This window comes from Oratosquilla oratoria, chromosome 34, assembly GCF_046742065.1.
Source record: "Oratosquilla oratoria isolate Oo_2021 chromosome 34, ASM4674206v1, whole genome shotgun sequence".
Lineage (NCBI taxonomy): Eukaryota > Metazoa > Arthropoda > Malacostraca > Stomatopoda > Squillidae > Oratosquilla > Oratosquilla oratoria.
In genome coordinates, this window is record NC_134810.1 from 16,686,842 (window position 1) to 16,706,974 (window position 20,133).

The window sequence follows — 20,133 nt, forward strand, 5'->3', positions numbered from 1 at the left end:
AGCAACAACAACAACAACAACAACCTTTCTTTTTCCTCCTTTTCCCTTTCCACTCCATATTCATACCTCCTGTACTTCCTCTTCCTCCTACCCCAGTATTTGTGAGGTTATTTCGGTCTGTTTATTTTGCAACGCATATACCAACGCATATACCAACAAATGAAATGGGGAAACTAGAAACCAGCAGTTCATAAATATTTGTGATGAGAATCGACTCCTGCTGAACATGGCCTCCTCCCACAGGATGCTGCGAGTGCGATCAACCGTAAAGCACTAGATGGCGTCACAGCATATGTATAAACACCAAGTTTTCCTGTGAAATCCCCATCCTACTGTTTTCACACGACTAAGGAAAAAAAACAACCCTTTCCATACTACGTCCCCAGATGTGCACGCTCGGTTGGGTCATTTGGTGGAAATGCATCCGATCATCTTGGACTCGTTTACAACAAGTGGTGCCTTCCCGGAAGCAACCACATAGGTGTCTGTGTGAGAGAGAGACAGATATTCACCACGGTTCCTCCCGAGTTCATATATGGTTCGGTTTATGTGTAATGCTGAACACACACACACACACACACACACACACACACACACACACACACACATACACAGACACACATACATCTATTCCTTGCAGGACTGACTCGGATCAGAATTAGTGATTGAGGGTGGTACCACTGCACCATCGAACCGTGTGTGTGTGTGTGTGTGCGCGCGCCCCCCCCGAATATTACGCTCCTGCACCAGCCAGCACATCTCACTGAAGAAAACATGTGCCTCTCTGTTGGGAATATTTAGAGTATTAAATAGCGGATGTTTATATACATATATATATATACACACACGCACACACACACGCGCACACACACGCACACACACAAACGTACAAAGCATATACAGTACTCATTCTGCGCCCATTCCTTATCCATTCAAAACTCACAGAACTCATTTGTCCTCCCATCTTAGCACGTTGTAGATAAAGGGATCATCCAGAATACCAAGATACAGAAGTGTTTATTTCAAACTGATAAATTTTCGAAATTAGATTTCGTTCCGAATATTGAAATTGTACGAGTTTTAGATTTTCAGTAGAACTGTATAGCATGGTTATTATGGTAAGTACTGAGCAATTGAGTATTCTAAAGGAGCGGCGTGGTCAAGCGAGCGAGTTTTCGCGCATGTGATTTACTCCAGTATTAGGTTACAAACTTTGGAAGTCAGGAGGGCATGCAATGGCGCGGACACGTGACACGGCGGTCTCGTCCCACCTCGCGTCGTCCCACCTCGCGTCGTCCCCAGTGTGACCACAGGCGAGGATGACATGCGATGTCGTAAGAAGTGAGCACATGGCGAGGCATCTCTGCCCATGCCGGAAAAAGTGTCCGGGTAAACAGGCTCGTAATGTCAGTGTCTATTTGTGATGCTCGTGTATCGTTAGACAGGATATGCACTGAAGTAAATGGAATATTAATCCCTACGATAGGGCGTCATGGAGATCTGAAAAGTAGCATGATGATATGGAAGGGTTTGCGAACTTTGCCCCGTTCGCCACCGAGAATGGGTTGGAGCGTACCACAGGGATTAGTAAAATAGACTCGGGGAGGCCGCCATAACATGTAATTGGCGCCCGGTGTCGAAGATGGCAAGAACCTGTCAGAAAAATGTACACTCGCTGTGGTAAAAAAAAAATAGACAAAGAAAATAATGAGAAAAAGTGAAAGACATACGCCAGGAGGCCCCTGGCTGTTGCTGAAGCTGTCACCTTTGCCCTGCGTGCTTGTACGACTCGTGCAAACGACACTCGATTGGCAGGGTGTATTCGAAACGAGGACCTGAAACTCTGAAAGTGGAAGGAAAACTTGACGTGCCTTACGCCACGCGAAGAAAAATGTGTGTGTGTGCGCGCGCGCATCTATGACACCGTTTATGTATATGGAGTGTTTAAGTGTGTGCACACCATGCATATGTTTGCTGTCGCAGGCTGGAGTCGTAGAGCCTCTCCGTCGGAGTCTGGCCTCCTGGGATGGGAGGCGCCCAGGCCACACAGTCAGTCCCTTGGGGTGCAGGGGCTTGAAAGTGAGCCGATCCCGTGTGTGGGTTTGGGGAGGGGGGAGAATCTGTGTCGGTTGATGGTCGAGCTCGTTCGAGGTCTTGCATCTTCAGCAGCGAAGATACAGGTCGTTGGTATCTTCCCTGTGCTTACTTGGCCATCTAGACGAGTATTCATATTTGCCCTCTTCACCCAAATAGGTGTCAGAGGAGGCGTCCACAAAAGTCTCCAACATGCCCTTGACACTGGAGGAGACTTGGAATGTGGACTCCTTTGGATTGGAACACGCCCGGTGGCAAATCGACAGAGCACACGGTGGCACTCTGCAGGATGAGTTGGCTGACTCGTGCTTGGCTAGGCAAGGTTCGGGCAAGTGAATGCAAGTTTAATCACAAATACGGAACAGAATATATAAGAATATAAAATATTGCAAGTACCATTGTCCTTTCACCTTTTTAATATTAATGATATGAAAGTGGAACCCTGACATTTTGTAGTTTGCCAAGTGGCCTGTGATTGGTCACAGTTACCCAATATGGTATGCCTCCTGCTCTTCTTCCGTGCCCAGCAGTGTTCTAAACTTTTTGAGTAAAGCAGTTCGACTTGATTCATGTACACCTTCCGTAACTTACTGCTATCTTACACGAGAGGAGTTAATCGAACTCGTAACAGTTTGCTGAAAAGAAATGTTCAGTAGTGGATTCCTGAATGGTTACTGACTTCATGCGAGCGTCAGCTGGGCAATCCAACCTTGGGTTGACAGCAGGTCGAAGAGTGACGTCGACGAAAACGGACCTCAAGTGTTCTTTGGGTAATGTGTGTTATTACTGCGGCACGGCGCCGGTTTGCCGAAACGGTGATTGGTCAGGCACTCACCCAACGCCGCCGCCGCCGCCAGGCGCACCTGTGACCTGAAGTGACTCATTGCCGTAACTACACGCGTGCACACGACACGCGCGCGCATAGAGAGAGAGAGAGAGAGAGAGATGGGGGGGGCAGTACACAGTTGCATTCCTCGCCACCAAAGGGCCAAGACCAGGTAGGTATACTTGTGGTCGTTAGAGAAGAATGGTTCTGTAGCTGTGGGCCCTGCCTCGAGAGCAGACCGCCACACTTGACTGTCAGTGAAGGCGAGGACCCCCCGGCCGCCTCCGCTAGTCGAGAGTAAACATATAGGTAGTTACCAACCAGCAACAACAATTCTTTTCGAATTTGGGTTTGTTTTTTATGGACTGTAGTTTACCATCGCTCCTGTCCAAGGACTTGTTGCTTGGACTTATGCTGACACTGTATATTCTTGTGGTAAAGTGAGCCTATTCCTATCTTTAGGTGCTCCCTATGCCCGAAAGTTGGCGAAAGGGCGTTTCGCCACAAAAGAAACTGTTATTCTGAAAGAGGAGAGATGGATCAAACATTTGTACGCCAAATGGGTTAAACGTTTACGGCGGGTTAATGGAGCATCGGTGTGAAAAAGGGGGACTCAAAAGGGTCAGTGGAAAATGGGCTGAACAAAGGGCCGGAACAGGATGCTCGTTCTCTCCATCGGTGTAACTGCACTGGACTATACATAGCAAGTTCACGTTGATTTTTTCTTATGTTGACCACTGGTTTGTAGGTTTTTTTTCAGTTTGGCGAAAATACAATTTCGTTTCACTATTCTCGATTTGTCGTAGGTTAACTTATAAAGAGTCCCTCCTCTCGCCTCAATTGAAATATCTATGCCAGTTTCGTAACCCACTTGAGTAAAGTTTTCTCCCATTTGGATCAAACTTGAATGAAGGAAATATATGATAAAAAATTGAATAAAACTCGTAATTGCAAGAGAGAGAGAGAGAACGAATGCGGCTAATTTAAACCGATGACCTCTGCACTCGACGGTTAGCTTGTGTGTAAAAGTTGTGAATTTCCCTGTCATACGCACACACACACAGGTATTGCCGCAACACTAAATTGCAAGTGCACGTGCATCCTAAAAAGTAAAATCGCCCAAGCTTTCACCTACAGCTCGTGACTGAGCCAGGTGCTGGTCATCAGTGAGAATGGGGAGTATTAAATATTATTTCGGAATTGGTAGCGAATCCTTTCGTAGAATCGGGAAGTGAAGTGAAGTGAAGTGGACTTTTTCTTTCCAAAGAGTTACGTCACGGTCCCTTTAGATTTGTTTTCAGTACCCCGATATTGTGTTGAACCAAGTGATTAACAAATTTTAACAAATTATTAACATAAAAATGTCTCGTTCACGTTTCCAAAACTTGTTTTGAAAAAAACTACTTTGTGTGTGTGTGTGTGTGTGTGTGTGTGTGTGTGCGCGCGCGCATGCAAGCGGGTACGTACACGAAGACATAAGCCAGTTCCTCTTCCTTTTCCTTACGATTTCTGCCTTGCACCCTCTTTTCATCCCCCCCCTCCCCACATGTCTTGAACTCTGTTACTGCCCCTCCCCCCACCCGTTATTCCACGGAAGGGGAGGTATTATGCGTAGCTGCGTCCGTTGTCGTTTTCACATTAGATTTATCTTCGGATGCACTCTCCGCCTCTCGACTCCCTAGTAAGGTAGATCCTCAGGAATTGGATGGAGCGAGACGGACGGGCGGGCAGGCCGGGGAAGCTTAACTCGAGTGAAGAAGCGTGTTCCCTCTTTTCGTTGGGGCCGTTGGATAAAGCCGGTTATTGGTCCTGTCAGGAAGAAAATCGGTGAGGCTCTAGGCAGGCTTCCCCCCTTGTTATCTTTTCTCCTTCTTCGTTACCTTCCTTCGGCAGGGCATCAGTTGTGTGGTGGGCAGGAATAGAAATATTTCTCGATGGGTCACCAGTCCCCCTCCTCGACTTCGGAACACTTGCAACAGCCTCTCTGATTGGTCAAAGAATGATCATGTATGGACAACCACAACGTCAAAATATTGCGGCAGGGGTAGGGGGGCGGGGACACAAGGCCTCGAAAGGAATCCAAAGTAGCCGAAGTCTGAGAAGGAACCCTCTGCGAAAGAATTCTTATTTTTGCGTGTGGCGGGTAACAGTGTGATGTGGGTGGGCACTTGCCAGTGCACCCACTTCACTGTCCCAACATTAAAGGGGACCCCTGAAGCCAGGGAGGGTCCCTGTGTGTATGCCCAACTCCCTAGGACTCCCACTACCATGATCAGGGAGTTAAGGTTGTTCAATGGTGATACCCAAACACTTGAAAGTCTTCTCTCTTTAAGTTAGCCATTGATTTTTTTTCCGGTTTGATTTTTTATCCTTCCTTTTCTACATCGTGCCCCTCCCCCTCTCCCTCTTCCTCTTCCTCCTTCTCCTCCTCCTCGTCATCATCAGCATCATCTTCCTCCTGTTGTCGGGGGCAGAATATTCAGTTGCGGAAACGTTTGTCACACTCGTCAAGTGATGGTAATGGCGTGAAAAGCGCCCAAACCGTTTGTCCCCATGGAGAGAGGCAGGGTGAAGGGGTCTTCGAGTGATGACGTCAGGTCGACGTGGACAAACTTCGAGTTCATAAACTTGGGTCGATCCCATCAGAGAAGTGTTGTGGCAGCAGAGCATCTCTGTCAACAGTGTTAGTGTTGCCGATAATATTGAACGCTATCGGTATGGCGTCCTTTTATGCAGTTATTCTGGCAGCCGGCACGCGATTTCTTTCAGCTCGAGAAAATCTCGCGCATCCAAAAGGGTAAAAAACAAATTCGATCAACCTACTTCATTCAGCTAAGGAAAGCACCTATCCGATCTTGGAGAAAATAACCTTAATAGTAATCACTCTCTCTTGAAATGAATGATGAGTGATGATAAGGTATGCATTACGTTCTGAATATTGGATAACTGAGTAATGGGAAATGGGAAACGTTTTGGTGCTGGAGTTGTTTAACAGGAACTTTGAAGAAGCAGGCGGGTAGGCTGGCAGGAAGAGTAGAGAAATTTTAACGACTATCTTCAGGTGGAAGAAGTCTGTTGACACTCTGGACTTGGAAGTGAGGCTCCTTAGCATGGACACGTGGTCTCAAAGGAGGCCAGGAGATTTTAGTCAAGGGAAAGCACAGTGCGTGATAAGCCTAGAACATGGATTCCGAGTCTTCTTTTCTTCTTACTCTCCTTCTTCCTCTCTTAATTCTCCTTGTTTCTCTCATTCTTCCTTTCCTTCTTCTTCATTGTTAAGGTAATGGTAGCTCGTTAGCGCTACCTTGGTGGATAAAGATGCTGAGACTTTTTAAAGAAGAATAGCAAAATGCTGGGCAACGTGAAAGTGACACCCTCACTCTGCCTGATAGACCACGGCATCTCGGCTTTGGCATGGAGGGAGGGACACACAAGCTAAGCTGGAACCACGATAGGGTCTGGACGACGGCCTAAGTGTTGGGTATCTGTTACCTGGACAACGCCGGACACAGGTGCTTGTTAGAAATAAACTGAAAAGTGGCATGTACAGTGTACAGCGCATTTTGGGGGAACCGTGACATAGTATGATTTATATACGATATATATATGTATATGTATATATATAATATATATAATATATATATATATATATACATACAAAAAAAGAGGCATTTTATGTGAGTAGATCGTTTTTATCCATTGATTTGTATTCACTCGGCAACGCCACGTGTTCTTTTTCAGCGTGAAACGAATAACTCCGTTCATTGGAATTCCATCGGCCCGCCCAGGTCCTGTTGTGCCCCTTTTTCCCCCCAAACGCCCGAGTGATGTACTGGCCGGGCCGGGCCGATTGGGTGCCGACTGTCATACCGGAATGCTGGAGTTTGCATTTTTTTTTTTTTCCAATCTTTCTCTTTCCTCTTCTTGTCCCTCTGCCTTTCTCACTTTCCTCCCTCTTCCTCTCCCCTCTCTCACCCACACACAAACGCGCGCACACACACACACACACACAGACTGGCGTAGTTTTTTTTATCCACACCCCGGGAGAATCCAATGATGCTTGCTTTTGGCACGAACCGAGATTGTATGGGCGATGAACCTTGTTTTCTATGCGCTCAACCGACATTAGGTCATTATTGTACTCTTTGAAATTAAGGAAACCATGCCGTAAAAAAATGTCGGTGGACCTGCACTGGACGACTGCAACGGGGGAACGCGAGCCCCGTAGACTTCGCTCTCTCTCTCTCTCTCTTTCTCTCTTTTCGTGGTTTCTTTTGTTATCCAAGAATATTTTAAGGATGTTGAACAATTATATGTGTGTATATAATATATATATATATATATGTGTGTGTGTGTGTGTGTGTATTGAAAGGAGGTAATTTTGAATACAGGCTTTGTTGAAGTCTACAGCAGTAGTAGCATTGTTCAATTTGTATGAAGCACTCTCGATATTTCTTATGAGAGAGGGGGAGATTGGAGGCCAGGGTATTGATAGAATCTCCAAGGTAGATGTTGCTTTACTTAGACGTCTTTCCGCCCAATCAGAGATCATCTTCAGGAGTTACAATATACATAATGATAAAAGAAACAGGAATGATATATGGAGTGTGGCGGGGGGTGTTTTGTACCCGCGAAGAAACTCTGGGAGAGGATGTCGACGCAGCTACCCACGGAGCGCCAACGCCCGTAGGTTGGTGGCAGGGTTGGTGATTTTTTTTATTTAAAAAAAAAAAAAAAAAAAAAAAAAAAAAAAAATATCGGAATTTTTTTATTTAAATCAGATTTATTTTATTTTATTAATAATCAGCATAAAAGATATTGTGAAAGTTATATATATATTCTATATGTTAGTGTAAAATACATTTGAGGTGTTTTTACAGTGTTGCATCATCTCTCACTTGCTTATAACATAACATAACTGACTCCAAAGGTGCCTGAAAGAAGTGTTGCAACTCCAGTATTACAGAAAGTCAGTCTAGCTTCTGCAACAAGCTTTTCAAAGCGCAAAGCAACAACTTTGGACACATTCGTCACAAAGACATCTTCTTATGAAAAAGTAAATCTTGATGAAGAAGTTGCTAAGATGGTCTTTGCAACCAACTCTTCATTTAGATTGGTAGAACATCCTCAGTTCTGTAAAATGGTTGGGAAGTTGAGGCCAGGATACATTCCTCCAACAAGAAAAGAAATTGCAGACAAATTTCTACCCATGATATATGAGAAAGAATATGCTAAGTGTGCCACAGAGCTTAAGGATGAAATTGTATGTCTGTCTTTAGATGGATGGTCTAACATTCACAACGAGCCTATTATATGTATTACTGTGACAACTTCAAGTGGCCATATATATCTAGTAGATACAGTCGACACAAGTGGCCAGCCTCATACTGCTGAATATCTACAAGAGCTCTCAAAATCAGCAATTCAGAAGTGTAAAGAAGAACTTGACTGTCATGTTGGCAGTGTTGTTACAGATAATGCAGCTAATGTAAACAAAATGAGGAAACTGTTAGAACAGGAAAATGAACTGAAGCTGGTGACCTATGGCTGTACTGCACACATTTTGAATCTTCTGGCTCATGATCTGGAAATTGACAATATTAAAGAGCATGTGGTGAATATAGTAAAATACTTTAGAAACAATCATTATGCTTCTGCAAGATATCGTCAGGAGGGTAAGCAACGTCTTGTTATGCCTCAAGACACACGATGGAATACCATGTGTAACTGTCTGAAGACATATATAAAGAACTGGCCAGCTCTCATGAAAATATGTGAAGTTGATAGGGAGCAAATTGATGTCAGAGTTAGAGAAAAGGTGTCTAACTTAACCCTGAAGCGGTCAGCAGAGGACCTACTTGCACGACTAGAACCAATAGCTGTGGCTTTAGACAAAGCACAGAGTGATAAATGTACAATTGCTGAAGCAGTGAACATTTGGAAAGAATTAATCACAACTTTAAGCAATGGCAGAGATGCCCTAACTGCTGTGAGAAAGAGGTATGACCAAGTCATAACACAAGCTCATCTTCTTGCAAACCTAATTCATCCTTCCCTTCAAGGAAAACTGCTTAGTGAAGAAGAAGTGAATAATGCAATGGACTATGCTAATGAAAGGTTTCCTTCACTTGTCCCAGTCATCATGAAATTTCAAGCCAAATCGCCTCCTTTCCATGCATTTAAGTTCAGTGATTTTGTGACCAAGTCTATGTCAGCTGTTGAATGGTGGAGGTCACATTCAAATGTGTTGGATAGTGATGTCATTTCAGCAGCACAACAACTACTGTCTGCAGTGGCTTCTTCATCAGGGGTTGAACGAGTTTTTTCAAGCTATGGTATAGTACATTCAAAATTAAGGAACCGGCTGGGAACAGAAAAAGCTGCAAAACTGGTGTTTTTGTTTAAAACTATGAATGCACACAAAATGGATGTATATGATGATACTAATGATCAGGATGCTTAAAAGAACCAAATTCATTGTCAAAAGAATTAAAAACCTTACTTTTTTATATTCAAATTTTTTTTTGAACTACTTTCAGAGAAGTGTTTCATTATTTTTTAAAAGAAGATTGCTTTTACAGAATAAATTCAATGTGCTTTTGCTCTGAATACAGGCTGCAATAATTTTCTTTTTTTAAATTCATTACTTCAAGAAATAAGTATAGCTCATTATAAGTAACCCTTTTTGATTTCCTTATTCAATAGCAAGTAGATTTTTTTTCTATTGCAAAAGGAAGTGATTTAGCATTTTAGTCCTTAGCTCATTACAAGTAAATCCCTTTGATTTCTTTCTTGATGGATGTGAAATTTTTTGTTGAACTGTACAATAAAAGAAAGCATTTAGTATAAAGTCAGTGTGCTTTTGCTCTGAATACAGGCTGCAATAATTTTCTTTTTTAAATTCATTACTTAAAGAAATAAGTATAGCTCATTTTAAGTAAACCTTTTTGATTTCCTTATTCAATAGCATGTGGATTTTTTATGTTTTTATTGGAAAAGCAAGTGATTTAACATTCTAGTCCTCAGTTCATTCATTACAAATAAAACCCTTTGATTTCTTTCTTAATGGATGTGAAAATGTTTGTTGTACTGTACAGTAAAAAGAAACATTTAGTGTTCTATTTCTCAGAAATATATAAAGCAGGTATAATTATGTTTGTTTTTATATTTTTCATTTACATTCCATATTGCTTTGGGCAGAAGTAAATACTGATTTAAATCGATGATTTTTTTAAAAGAATCATTTGATTTAAATCTTAATTTAAATCACTGATTTAAATCATCATGATAAAAATCAGCCAACCCTGGTTGGTGGTAAGGTATTTTCATTGATGGGAGTGAAACTTCGGGTTATAACTGTATATTGATGGCTGGTTTATCCAGACTAATAAAATTGATTCTGCCATCTTTAATCTCCTGTCTTTTTCTCGACACAGAATCAATGTTCGCATTTCTAGTTGTTGTCTGGTGAGGGAAACATCGATTCCAGCCATTTGCCAACAACTCTGTGAAAGGGGGAGGGGTTAACGGTAGCATTGTAGTTGGCTGGCGGTGAAGATAAGAGTAAGGTCGTAATAGCTGGCGGGAAACGGCGCAGGTCTGAAGTAGTATCAGTCTGTTCATGCGGCCACGGATCATTGTGGTCCGGAGTGGCCAAGGGCCATAGCTGGGGAGGGATGGCGGCCCAGGCTGAGAGGAGTGTTGCCCGGTGCGGAAGGCGGGTGGGGGGGGGGGGAATTCATCGCTTCCGAAGGGGCTGACACGGAGGTGAATAGTCTGGCGATGTGTGTGGTTCAAGTGCATTTCAGTTGTTTGCTCAGGCGTGGCATCGGACCCTTCGTGTAATATTAGGAATGATTAGGTGTTGCAATGTGAAGGCTGGTGGTGCTGCGCGGGGGAAGTAGAGTGGTGTCTTCATGCCCCCCCTCCCCTTCCTCCCTTAAGTATCCGAGCAGAGGCAGGTCCTGCTTGAACTCGGAGTCACCCGCTGCGCAATTTAGGCTTAATAGAGAAGACGTCAGGACCACTTACAGGCAATAGCCTTAGTGTTTCAGATGGTTAAGTTGGAGCCCTGTAGAGGGAACGGACTTGTCGCCCAGCCCCGCTCTGCTGGCTGGGAAGACGAGACGAGACATGAGGCCATCCATTATATCGAGGCCCTGGTCGACGCCGTCGTGTGCGCCCGGAAGCGGGAACGTGATAAGAGCATCTTGTGCTGTTGCTGCTGCTGCTCTCTTTACCACTAGTAAAACTACTACTACTACCATCATCATCACTACCTCCACTACCACCACCACTGATATAAGACTACTGCTGTTGAGTTATGGCGCACGGGCCTCAATTTTCCCTGTTTGTTTTTGTATATTTTATTATTAGATAATTATTTCCTCGTTGAATGGTGGTGGGGGGGAGGTCGATCATTTCGCTGCGGCGGAAAGGTGTTTTTTGTTTCCCTCAACTGAATAAAATCGACTGGCGGCAGGTAGAGGAAATATGTTAAGGTGAAGCGCAAAAAAAAAATCCTTCATACTTTTCAGCTCTCCGTTCCCCCCGCAAGTGTTGCCTCCTTGCCTCACCTGTTGGTGCCTGTTGGACAAGAAACTCCACGACGGCCTAGGCCAGGTGTAGTAGTAGTAGCAGGCGCCTCCTTGCGTACGCTCGATCGAAAAGGGAAAGGGGTGTGGCTTCCCCCCCCTTACTTCTCCGTCCCCTTTCCTTCCCATATCTACCCACTTCTCGTTCACTTTCTCACCCTCCGCTCCTTCCTCCCCAACTCTTCTTCCTTTCCCATGCCCTCGTCTTTTCGCCTCTCCTTCACCCCATCCCCGCTCCTTTTCCATTCCTTGTGTGTTTTTTTTTATTCTTCTTTCTATCGTGTTTCCCTCCCGTATTTTATTACCGTCTGCCATTTCCTTTTTGCCTCTCCTCTTTTCCGTTGTTCACCTTTCCTTTTCCCAACTCGTGACCTTTCCTTCCAGTCCCTCACCCTTCCCCGTTTTTCCAACATCCTCCTCTTTCCGTCTCGTTTCTTACACCCTTCCCCGCGCCCTCCTCCCCTTTCCTCTCTTTCTCAAAACCCGCTCTCGTTACCCACCCCTCTTTCAATTTATCATCACCCTCCTCCCCGTAGCCTCGCTTCTTCCTGACCCCCTTCTGCTGTATGCACATGAATATGTATATGTATGTACATATGCATGTATACATACACACTTCTTTTATAGCATAATGGGCCTCCTCCCGCTTTACTTTTCATTAGATCATATTCATACTTCCCCCCATGTTCTTACGGGACGATATTCGCGGAAGGCGGGAAGAACGAGCAAGACGTGAAACGACGAACAAACCGTCCTCAGCAGCCCATAAAGCCCAGGCAGACCATCGGGTGGAGTACTGTAGCAAGGGAGGAGAACGTGGGCTGACATGCCAGACACGTGTGGCTTGACTAGAACAGAATGGTGCGAAAGAAGGAGAAAGTGTGTCTCGGGAGGAGGAGGACTTAAGGACAAAGAGGCGCCAGGATGGGACTGTGACAAATCGACAAAGACAAACGAAGGAAGAGGACGAGAAGGTCGAGCTGGGGGGGGGAGGTGACGTGTGTGTGACAAAGGCCGGGATGGGAGGAGGAGCGGTGTAGGGGTCGGGGGGGGGGGGTCGGCTGACAAAGACGAAGCTGAGGAGGGCGGTGACACGCAGCGGATGTTGCCGACTGTATTATACCGGGCTGGCAGCGGAGGCAGCATCTGCGAATGTCGCGCAGCGGGGCGACGCGGTGACGACGCCGGCGGTCGCCGGATCTGAGATGCTGTGAGTGCCACACAAAACAGGGTGCCAGGCTGGACACAAGAAGTCCTTCGCCACCGAGGAAGGGGCGCCGGAGATGACTACGTCTCGTGGAGAGGCAGCCGGAGTAAAAGAGTGGAAAGTGACCCAGGACGGAACGGGTTGACCGAGATGGGCTTCTTCACCCATTCGTTGTCTGGGGAGTGCCAGGGCGAGGAAGAAAAATGTAACGCGGCACCGAAGGTCATCATGGGGATGGGCTCACCTCTTCCCTACCAAGAACATGAACATACTAGCTGGCAACTGCCAGAATAGAGTGAAAAGTGCCACCTAGAACGGAAGGTTGTTAAGAAGCGTGAGAGAGCAACTGGTAGCTGATACATCATGATTACCTGAGCAAATATTTTAATGACCGGACGCCAAGAGCTTGGGCAGGGCAGGAGAAGGTGGGAGGACGAGGTGAAGGAGTTAGCAGGAGTGCCTTATGAGAGACAGAGATAGGTCGACCTTGTGTAACGAGTCATGGATGATGATGATGATGGGGGTGAAGACCTTCGTTCAGCATTGTGCTTTCTTGCGACGCCTTGAAGACGTCACAAGGTCACGTGGTCGAAGACTCCATAGATTGTGAAAATGACGGAAGTGCTGTGGAGGGGGTTTAGAGGGAAGTGCATTGTGGGGAAAAGTCAGAACAAGGAAGAGGCCGACGACGCCTCCAGGTAGGGAGGGCGTGCCGACCTCCAGCAGCGGTTTGGGCCTCCAGGGTGCAGCGGCGGCGAAGAATGCAACGCGTTGAAGCCGTAGATGACTCGAGATAGAAGGGAGGAGGAAGTTGTTTATACAGAGAAACAAAGGGACAGAGAAGGTCGCCCGTAGAGACGCAGTGACTAAGAAACACACCTGGTATTTTGCAGTATCGTGAACAGCATCAGCAATGAGGTTGTGGACTTAGTGTGTGTGTGATGTGTGTATGTGTGTGCGCGCGCGTGTGCTTGGACTAGGGATGGATTGGTGAGTGGCTTTGTATACGCGTAGTTGTGCATTTGGGAATGTTAAACATGTGGTCAACTTAATTGCATTTTTGTGGTGGTGTGTGTATAGAGGTATACGTTTTAATATATAATTTATATATGATGGTGTGGGGGGAGAGAATAAAAAAAAACTAACAGTAGAGGCCCGTTGAAATCATCTAACATTAGCCATAACAAAATGATCAAGGTATTTGTTGGGCCGAGAAGCGTGTTTTTTTTTTTTTTTTTTTTTTTTTCCCTCACTCCTTGAGGCTCAGGGTTGTCTTAAGCAGAGTAAGATTGTTCAGTATTAAAACAAACCGTTAAAATATTTACTTCGCTCGGAAGGGTTAAAGATAATTTGAGTTTAGTGTGCTTGTAGACCTTGGTGTAAAGTGTGGGTGTGTGCGTGTTTGCGCGCGCGCGAGCGTGCGTTTGCTTTAGTAGTTCATATCTCAATATTGCACGGTTTTTAAACAAGTCCATGTTAAATTTGCGGATATACAACTGTAGAGTGTAAGTGAAGGCCCACTGAAACTAGATAAGAAGTTCTCGAAAGCGAGGATCTTGTTGGCAGAAGGCACCATTGAACTTTGATCGAGACTGAAGTGACCAAGAAAAGGAAACAAAGTGACGATGAGTATGGACAGCCACGGTGGTGGTGGTGGTGGGGGGGGTTGGAAAGGGCGCTGTGAAAGAATGGGAGGAGGAGGAGGAAGAGGTTTTAGTGCCGATGCTAGTGATGGGGGTGGCGGTGGCGGTGGGAGTCGAGGTGAAGGGATGTGGCGGAGTGGGTTGGGTTCGCAGTGTTGGGAGCAGTAGTTGGGTTGTCGGTAAGAGATGGAATTAGTGGCAAGGATGTGGTAGTGGTGTGGCAGCGGCGGTGGTGGTGGGCAGTGTCAAGAGCAGTTGTGAAGCGTTGCTGGTGCCGGTCAGGTCTGGGGACCGTGGTGGTGGTGGTGGTGGTGCGTTTGCGTGGTGTGAAATGCGTTCAGAAAAGACGAGGACTTCGACGCCATGGCGCTGTCTGGCTCGGAACGTCGCAGTGAGATACTCTTGGAGTTAGGACGACGGACGGCAGGAACAGTGTCGTTCTCGAAAACTTCCAGTGGGGAAAGGGAGAAGTAGGAGGAGGAGGTTTCCAAGACGTAGTGTAATATCAGAGAGAGACTTGGTTCGAGTGTTTGTGTGCAGTGATTTCGAAAGTCGTCAAGAATAGTGTTGTTGTGAGTGGCTCAACGTCATTTGGTGTGTGATAGGGAGGGGTTGTGGCTGACGCCTCACTGAGCTTATGTCCACTTGTAAGACTATAGTGGGGCGAAGATAGTGACGAGTGCTGGAAACATGGAAATGCAGTTAAACTCGATATTGGAGTGTTTACACACACACCGTTTGCTGGTGTAGTGGTTAGTGTCGAGGGCTCGCAACGGCCCAGGCCTACGTAGGGCTTGAAAAATTCACTAACAGTGCAAGCTATTAATGTCCTATTGAGTGAGGGGATAGTGTGTGGGTGTGTACACGCGTGCACATGATCACAGTATTGCCCAGGATTGCCCATAGATCGGTGTATAAAGTGTACGAGCTCCTAAGCTTCCATCCGAGAAAGTATATATGTAGCTGATCAACATGGATCCAGTACGTGATAAAAAACCATGGTGAATAGTATTCACGCACGTGCACACGCACACACACACACACACACACACACACACACACACACACACACACACACACACACACACACACACACACACACACAGAAAGAGAGACAGAGAGACAGCTGTCATTGCGGTGCTGATGTATCTGGGGCCCAGCTAAAGTGACCCGTGTTAGGGAGAACGGAATATCTAGTGTTGAGGAACGTCTAAAAGTGTGTGTGACTAAATACGGGTACCTTTACCATCCATTCCATACCAGGCTGAGTCATTTCCTCATTTGCCGAGTGTGCGTGGAGTCGAGTTCTTCAGTGAGTCTGTGTTAACCCCCCCCCCCCTCAGGAGGACGTTGTGTTCTTCGAGGCCGATCTCCGAAGACGGTCGGTCGTCTTCGTCTTCGTACTCTAGTTGGAATTGTTTGAGAAAGTGTGCGAGCTTGGTCAGTATGCATGAAGCCTGAAAGACGTTTTCATTGTCATATATATATATATATATATATATGCTTTGTATGTCCATTACGACGCTTATGTTCTTCTTTCACTGTGTGTGTGTCAATCAATCATTCATTTCCTATCAGTCTTAAAAATATTGGAGAACTAGGCTATTTATTTTGCTTGAGCTTATCACCATGCCTGTTTCTGTTGGTGTTGATTCCCTTGAGGGAAATCCCTCGCACGATCACACTCGGTTGGTCAGGCCTTCCTCCCGCACGCGTGGGTCTGTCTATCTGCTCGTTTATGTAACTTAGCTCCAGGAGTGTTGTGGATGAGGCTATCTTACTGCTATGGTGCACGTGCCCCTATTTTATTCGATATTTTTATTTTCGTTACCTTTCGTTCGTGTGGTCGTTAAGACATTGCCCCCCTCCCCTAAAACACACACACACACACACACACACACACACACACATATATATATATATATATATATATATATATATATATATATATATGTATATATATATATATATGCGTGCGACGTGAGCCTGAGGACGAACTTGTCATCTAGCGGTGTTTTCTGCTTTCCCCAGCTGCCCAAGCACAGAACGCCCTAAGGCTAGCTCAAGGAAACTTCCCATATATTCGTACCCTCTCTCTCTCTCTCTCTCTCTCTCTCTCTCTCTCTCTCTCTGTGTGTGTGTGTGTGTGTGTGTGTGTGTGCGTCTCGCTCGCTAGCTCTCTGTGTGTGTCTCTCACTCGCTCCCTCTCGCTCTCTCCAGTCTGTTTCGCCTTTGGTTTCGGAGCACTACTCTGAATGTGGCTCTTGTTGTGTTACTGGACGCTTCGAGAAAGATGTAGGCCTGTCAGAAGGTGAAGAACATAAATACACAGAAGTTTGCAGGACTGGTGTGGATGAGGTCGTCACGTTCGTGGGCGAGGAAGGGCGAGGCCTGTGTCCAGCAGTGGACTCCAGATATCTGAGGACTGCCGAATCTTTAGCCGAGTGACGTGATGCCGTGTATGCCGCGGGCAGTTGGATCCACGGCACATTTTTTCATTCGCTTCGTTCAGTTTCATTTCCAATCATTTGACTGGCTTCGGTTTTGCAGTGTTTACTTAATTCGTGCTGGATACAGAGGATTTTTTTTTTTTTTCCTTTTTTTTTTTTGATTTGTCAAAGTTAAATGCACACTAGTTCATACAAATCATTGTATGTTTACTTCGCTTGTGTGTTTATGCCTCTACTAGTCATGCTGCTCAGACAAACTACAGCATAGTATTGTTTTCTCGTACCTTTTTCTGGTTTTATTTCCCTCGCGATCGTCACCAACACCTTTCTTTGCATAGTGAACCACTTCATGAGTAACTTCTTCTCAATTGTAAATGATAATAATAGCAATGATAATGGTGGTAATGAATAAATAAACAAAAATTAACTGATTATAATTGATTATCCGGCGACGAAAGGTCAAACTGCAAATTTGCGAAGTAGTTGGACTGCTCGTGCAGTTCTTCCCGTCTAATACATATTGGTTCAGGCAAGCGCTGGTTGTTTTACATCATTGGTGCCCACAGTGCTAATACAGGTGTGAATAACCCTCCCTCCTCCCCCTGGTTGCAGCGCATATTATTCTATCATCAGGCTCTGAGCCCCACGAACGCAGGCACCCTCCTCAGGGTCTTCTAATCTCTCTCTCTCTCTCTCTCTCTCTCTCTCTCTCTCTCTCTCTCTCTCTCTCCTCTCTCTCTCTCTCTCTCTCTCTCTCTCTCTCTCTCTCTCTCTCTCTCTCTCTCTCTCTCTCTCTCTCTTTCTCTCTCTCTCTCTCTCTCTCTCTCTCTCTCTCTCTCTCTCTCTCTCTCTCTCTCTCTCTCTCTCTCTCTCCTCTCTCTCTCTCTCTCTCTCTCTCTCTCTCTCTCTCTCTCTCTCTCTCTCTGTGTGTGTGTGTGTGTGTGTGTGTGTGTGTGTGTGTGTGTAATTCACCATGGTCTTGGATCACGCGTTGGACTCGTAATCGACAGCTATTTCCCTTCCTTAAGTGAGCTCAGAACTCGTATATGACCTATCTATGGATAATGATGTGACCTTACACGCCCAACTCCCCGCCTACGAGAGTTGGAGTAACGAGTCACAGCGTAACAATACTGAAATTATTTCAGCCATGGTGCGGGATTCGAACCCGGACCGCCGTAGTGGCGGCCAGGAACTAGACTACTGCACCATCAAACAGTGTGTGTGTGTGTGTGTGTGTGTGTGTGTGTGTGTGTGTGTGTGTGTAAGACCTAGTGTCATCTATGTATTGAGTGACGTGGCGTTTTCTCGGCGTGCATATTAAGGCGTTTTTCCAGTTCAGAGATATAAAAGGATCGATCGCATGCGGCGCGCTCGTGTGTAAGAGATGTCACTTGGCCTGGTCTGATGTGCACCCTCCACCTCCAGGCTCTCTCTTCCACATGCCGAGGCAACCCCAGAGTATTCGGACGAGAGATACTCCGTCGGGTTCCGAGATCGCGGATGACGCCATTCGACCGCAGAGAGGCGACGTCGTAGCGGCATGTGAGGAAGAGAACCTTGGACTCTACCAAAGTGACGGACCTTTGAGGTCCAGATAGTTGTCCTCTCCAGCCAGAACGACTACTCCCCCCCCCCTCTCGAATCGAAATGACTTCCAAGGACCGGTGAAGAAGAAGAATTGGCGCAGCGAAGTCTGGCAAAGTGTGAAGGGCGGAGAGTGCTCGCCAGCGTCCAGAATGAAGTGCGTCGCGTTGCCCCGATGCTTGCATCCGAGCTCCCCGAAGTTCCGTGCCGGGGGCGTGTACCAAGAAGTAGGCTACACGCAGGTGCCCTCCCCGAACAACCAAACGTCCACGCGCAAGAGCAACCGGAGTTCCCTGTCGGTCAAGGGGAACAACAGCAGTCGGCACAAGAAGAAAGGAACCCCAACGGTGCGCAGAGTCGTGACTTTTAAGCAAGTACGTAAAGGACTAAGGGGGAGTGATGTATACATGCATGTGGATACGCACCTGCGTATATAGAAGAAAGGGTCAACAAATGGGCGTTGGGTAGGTGAAGGAGGAGTTGCCTTGGCTGGGCCATTCCTCCCCACTCACTCCTCGTGGATTGCAGGAAGGCATGTCGAGTTGCGCTATAGAAAGGAAAGGGAAGTAGACATGAATGCCGTAGTTTTAGAGGAATCTGTCTGTTGAGCGTTGTCGGAAGGGTGGGTGGGTGGGTGTGAGTTCAGAAAATTAGTAAGGGGACCGAGGGAGTGAGTAATCAAGAAAGGACAGTGCTTGGTAACATGTTGGGAAAGGTAAGGACTCTTTTCGAGATTTTATGGACATGGAGAAGTGGTTTGCCCGATGTATGGACTTGGGGAATTTGTTTATTCATTTAATTATTCATATTATTTATTATTATTATTATATATATATATATATATATATATATGTGTGTGTGTGTGTGTGTGTGTGTGTGTCGGGTATAGTGTGTTCGCTCGAGGTGGATGGATGAAGCAAAGTAGTTTTAAGTGCACGAAGAATATCCGTCGAGCAGATGGGAGAAGGCAAAGGATAGTAGTGTAGGAGTTAATAGAAAGAAATGGTGAAAGTATGAAAAAGTGATGGGACCCGAAAGAATGTTTATCTCATCTGTTTGGAACCGTTTTGTGTGGATTAGAATGGAGGTCGCCGCGTGGCGAACAAATGGGCACCAGGTACACCTGGTTGCCGGGCTCTACTGCAGGAGAGCTATGCCTTGCTGCACTGCCCTTGCACTGAGTTGTGTAACTGGGGACAGGGATGGTCCTTCATCCATGAAGTGGGATTTGATTGTGGGTTGTGCGCTTTGACACGGCCACACCTAGTGTCGTGGGGAAAAGCCTTTGATATGTATGCGACTATAATTCCTACGGTGATATCCAGTAGGAGGAGACATAATTTGTGTGTGTGTGTGTGTGTGTGCACGCGCTTGTGATTATTAGTAATTTCCGTGAAAAAAATCATTGTATGCCGATAATGTTTTTATAGATGTAATTCTCTCTCATATATATATAGCTTTTGGGAGTAGTACAGCTTGTGTCAGGATTAGAAATGGAGAGAGTGAGTGGTTCGAGGTAAAGGTGGGACTTCGTCAAGGATGCGTTATGTCGCCCTGGCTGTTCAACTTATACATGGATGGGGTAGTGCGAGAGGTAAATGCAAGGGTAGTGGGTCAGGGATTGGAGATGGTTAAAGAAAATGGAGAAAAGTGGGAGGTGAGCCAGCTGTTGTTTGCGGACGACACTGCGTTTGTGGCAGGATCGGAGGAGGGATTGAGGAAGTTAGTGAGA

At 46.0% G+C, this 20,133-nt stretch overlaps 1 protein-coding gene across 41 annotated transcripts in view; it reads left to right on the top strand.

Annotated features, from left to right (window-relative positions):
- LOC143018069 (MAP/microtubule affinity-regulating kinase 3-like) overlaps nt 1–20,133 on the top strand; it is a 500,962-nt gene that overhangs the window by 372,556 nt on the left and 108,273 nt on the right. For 2 of the 41 annotated variants that reach the window (XM_076173136.1, XM_076173141.1), the window contains exon 1: nt 18,196–18,775. The exons of the other annotated variants lie outside the window; for them this stretch is intronic. In XM_076173136.1, the coding sequence (XP_076029251.1) occupies nt 18,554–18,775 (222 nt within the window). In that variant the 5' untranslated portion in view covers nt 18,196–18,553. Of the gene's footprint in view, nt 1–18,195; nt 18,776–20,133 lie in introns of those variants that run through there. 41 annotated transcript variants of the gene reach the window in all.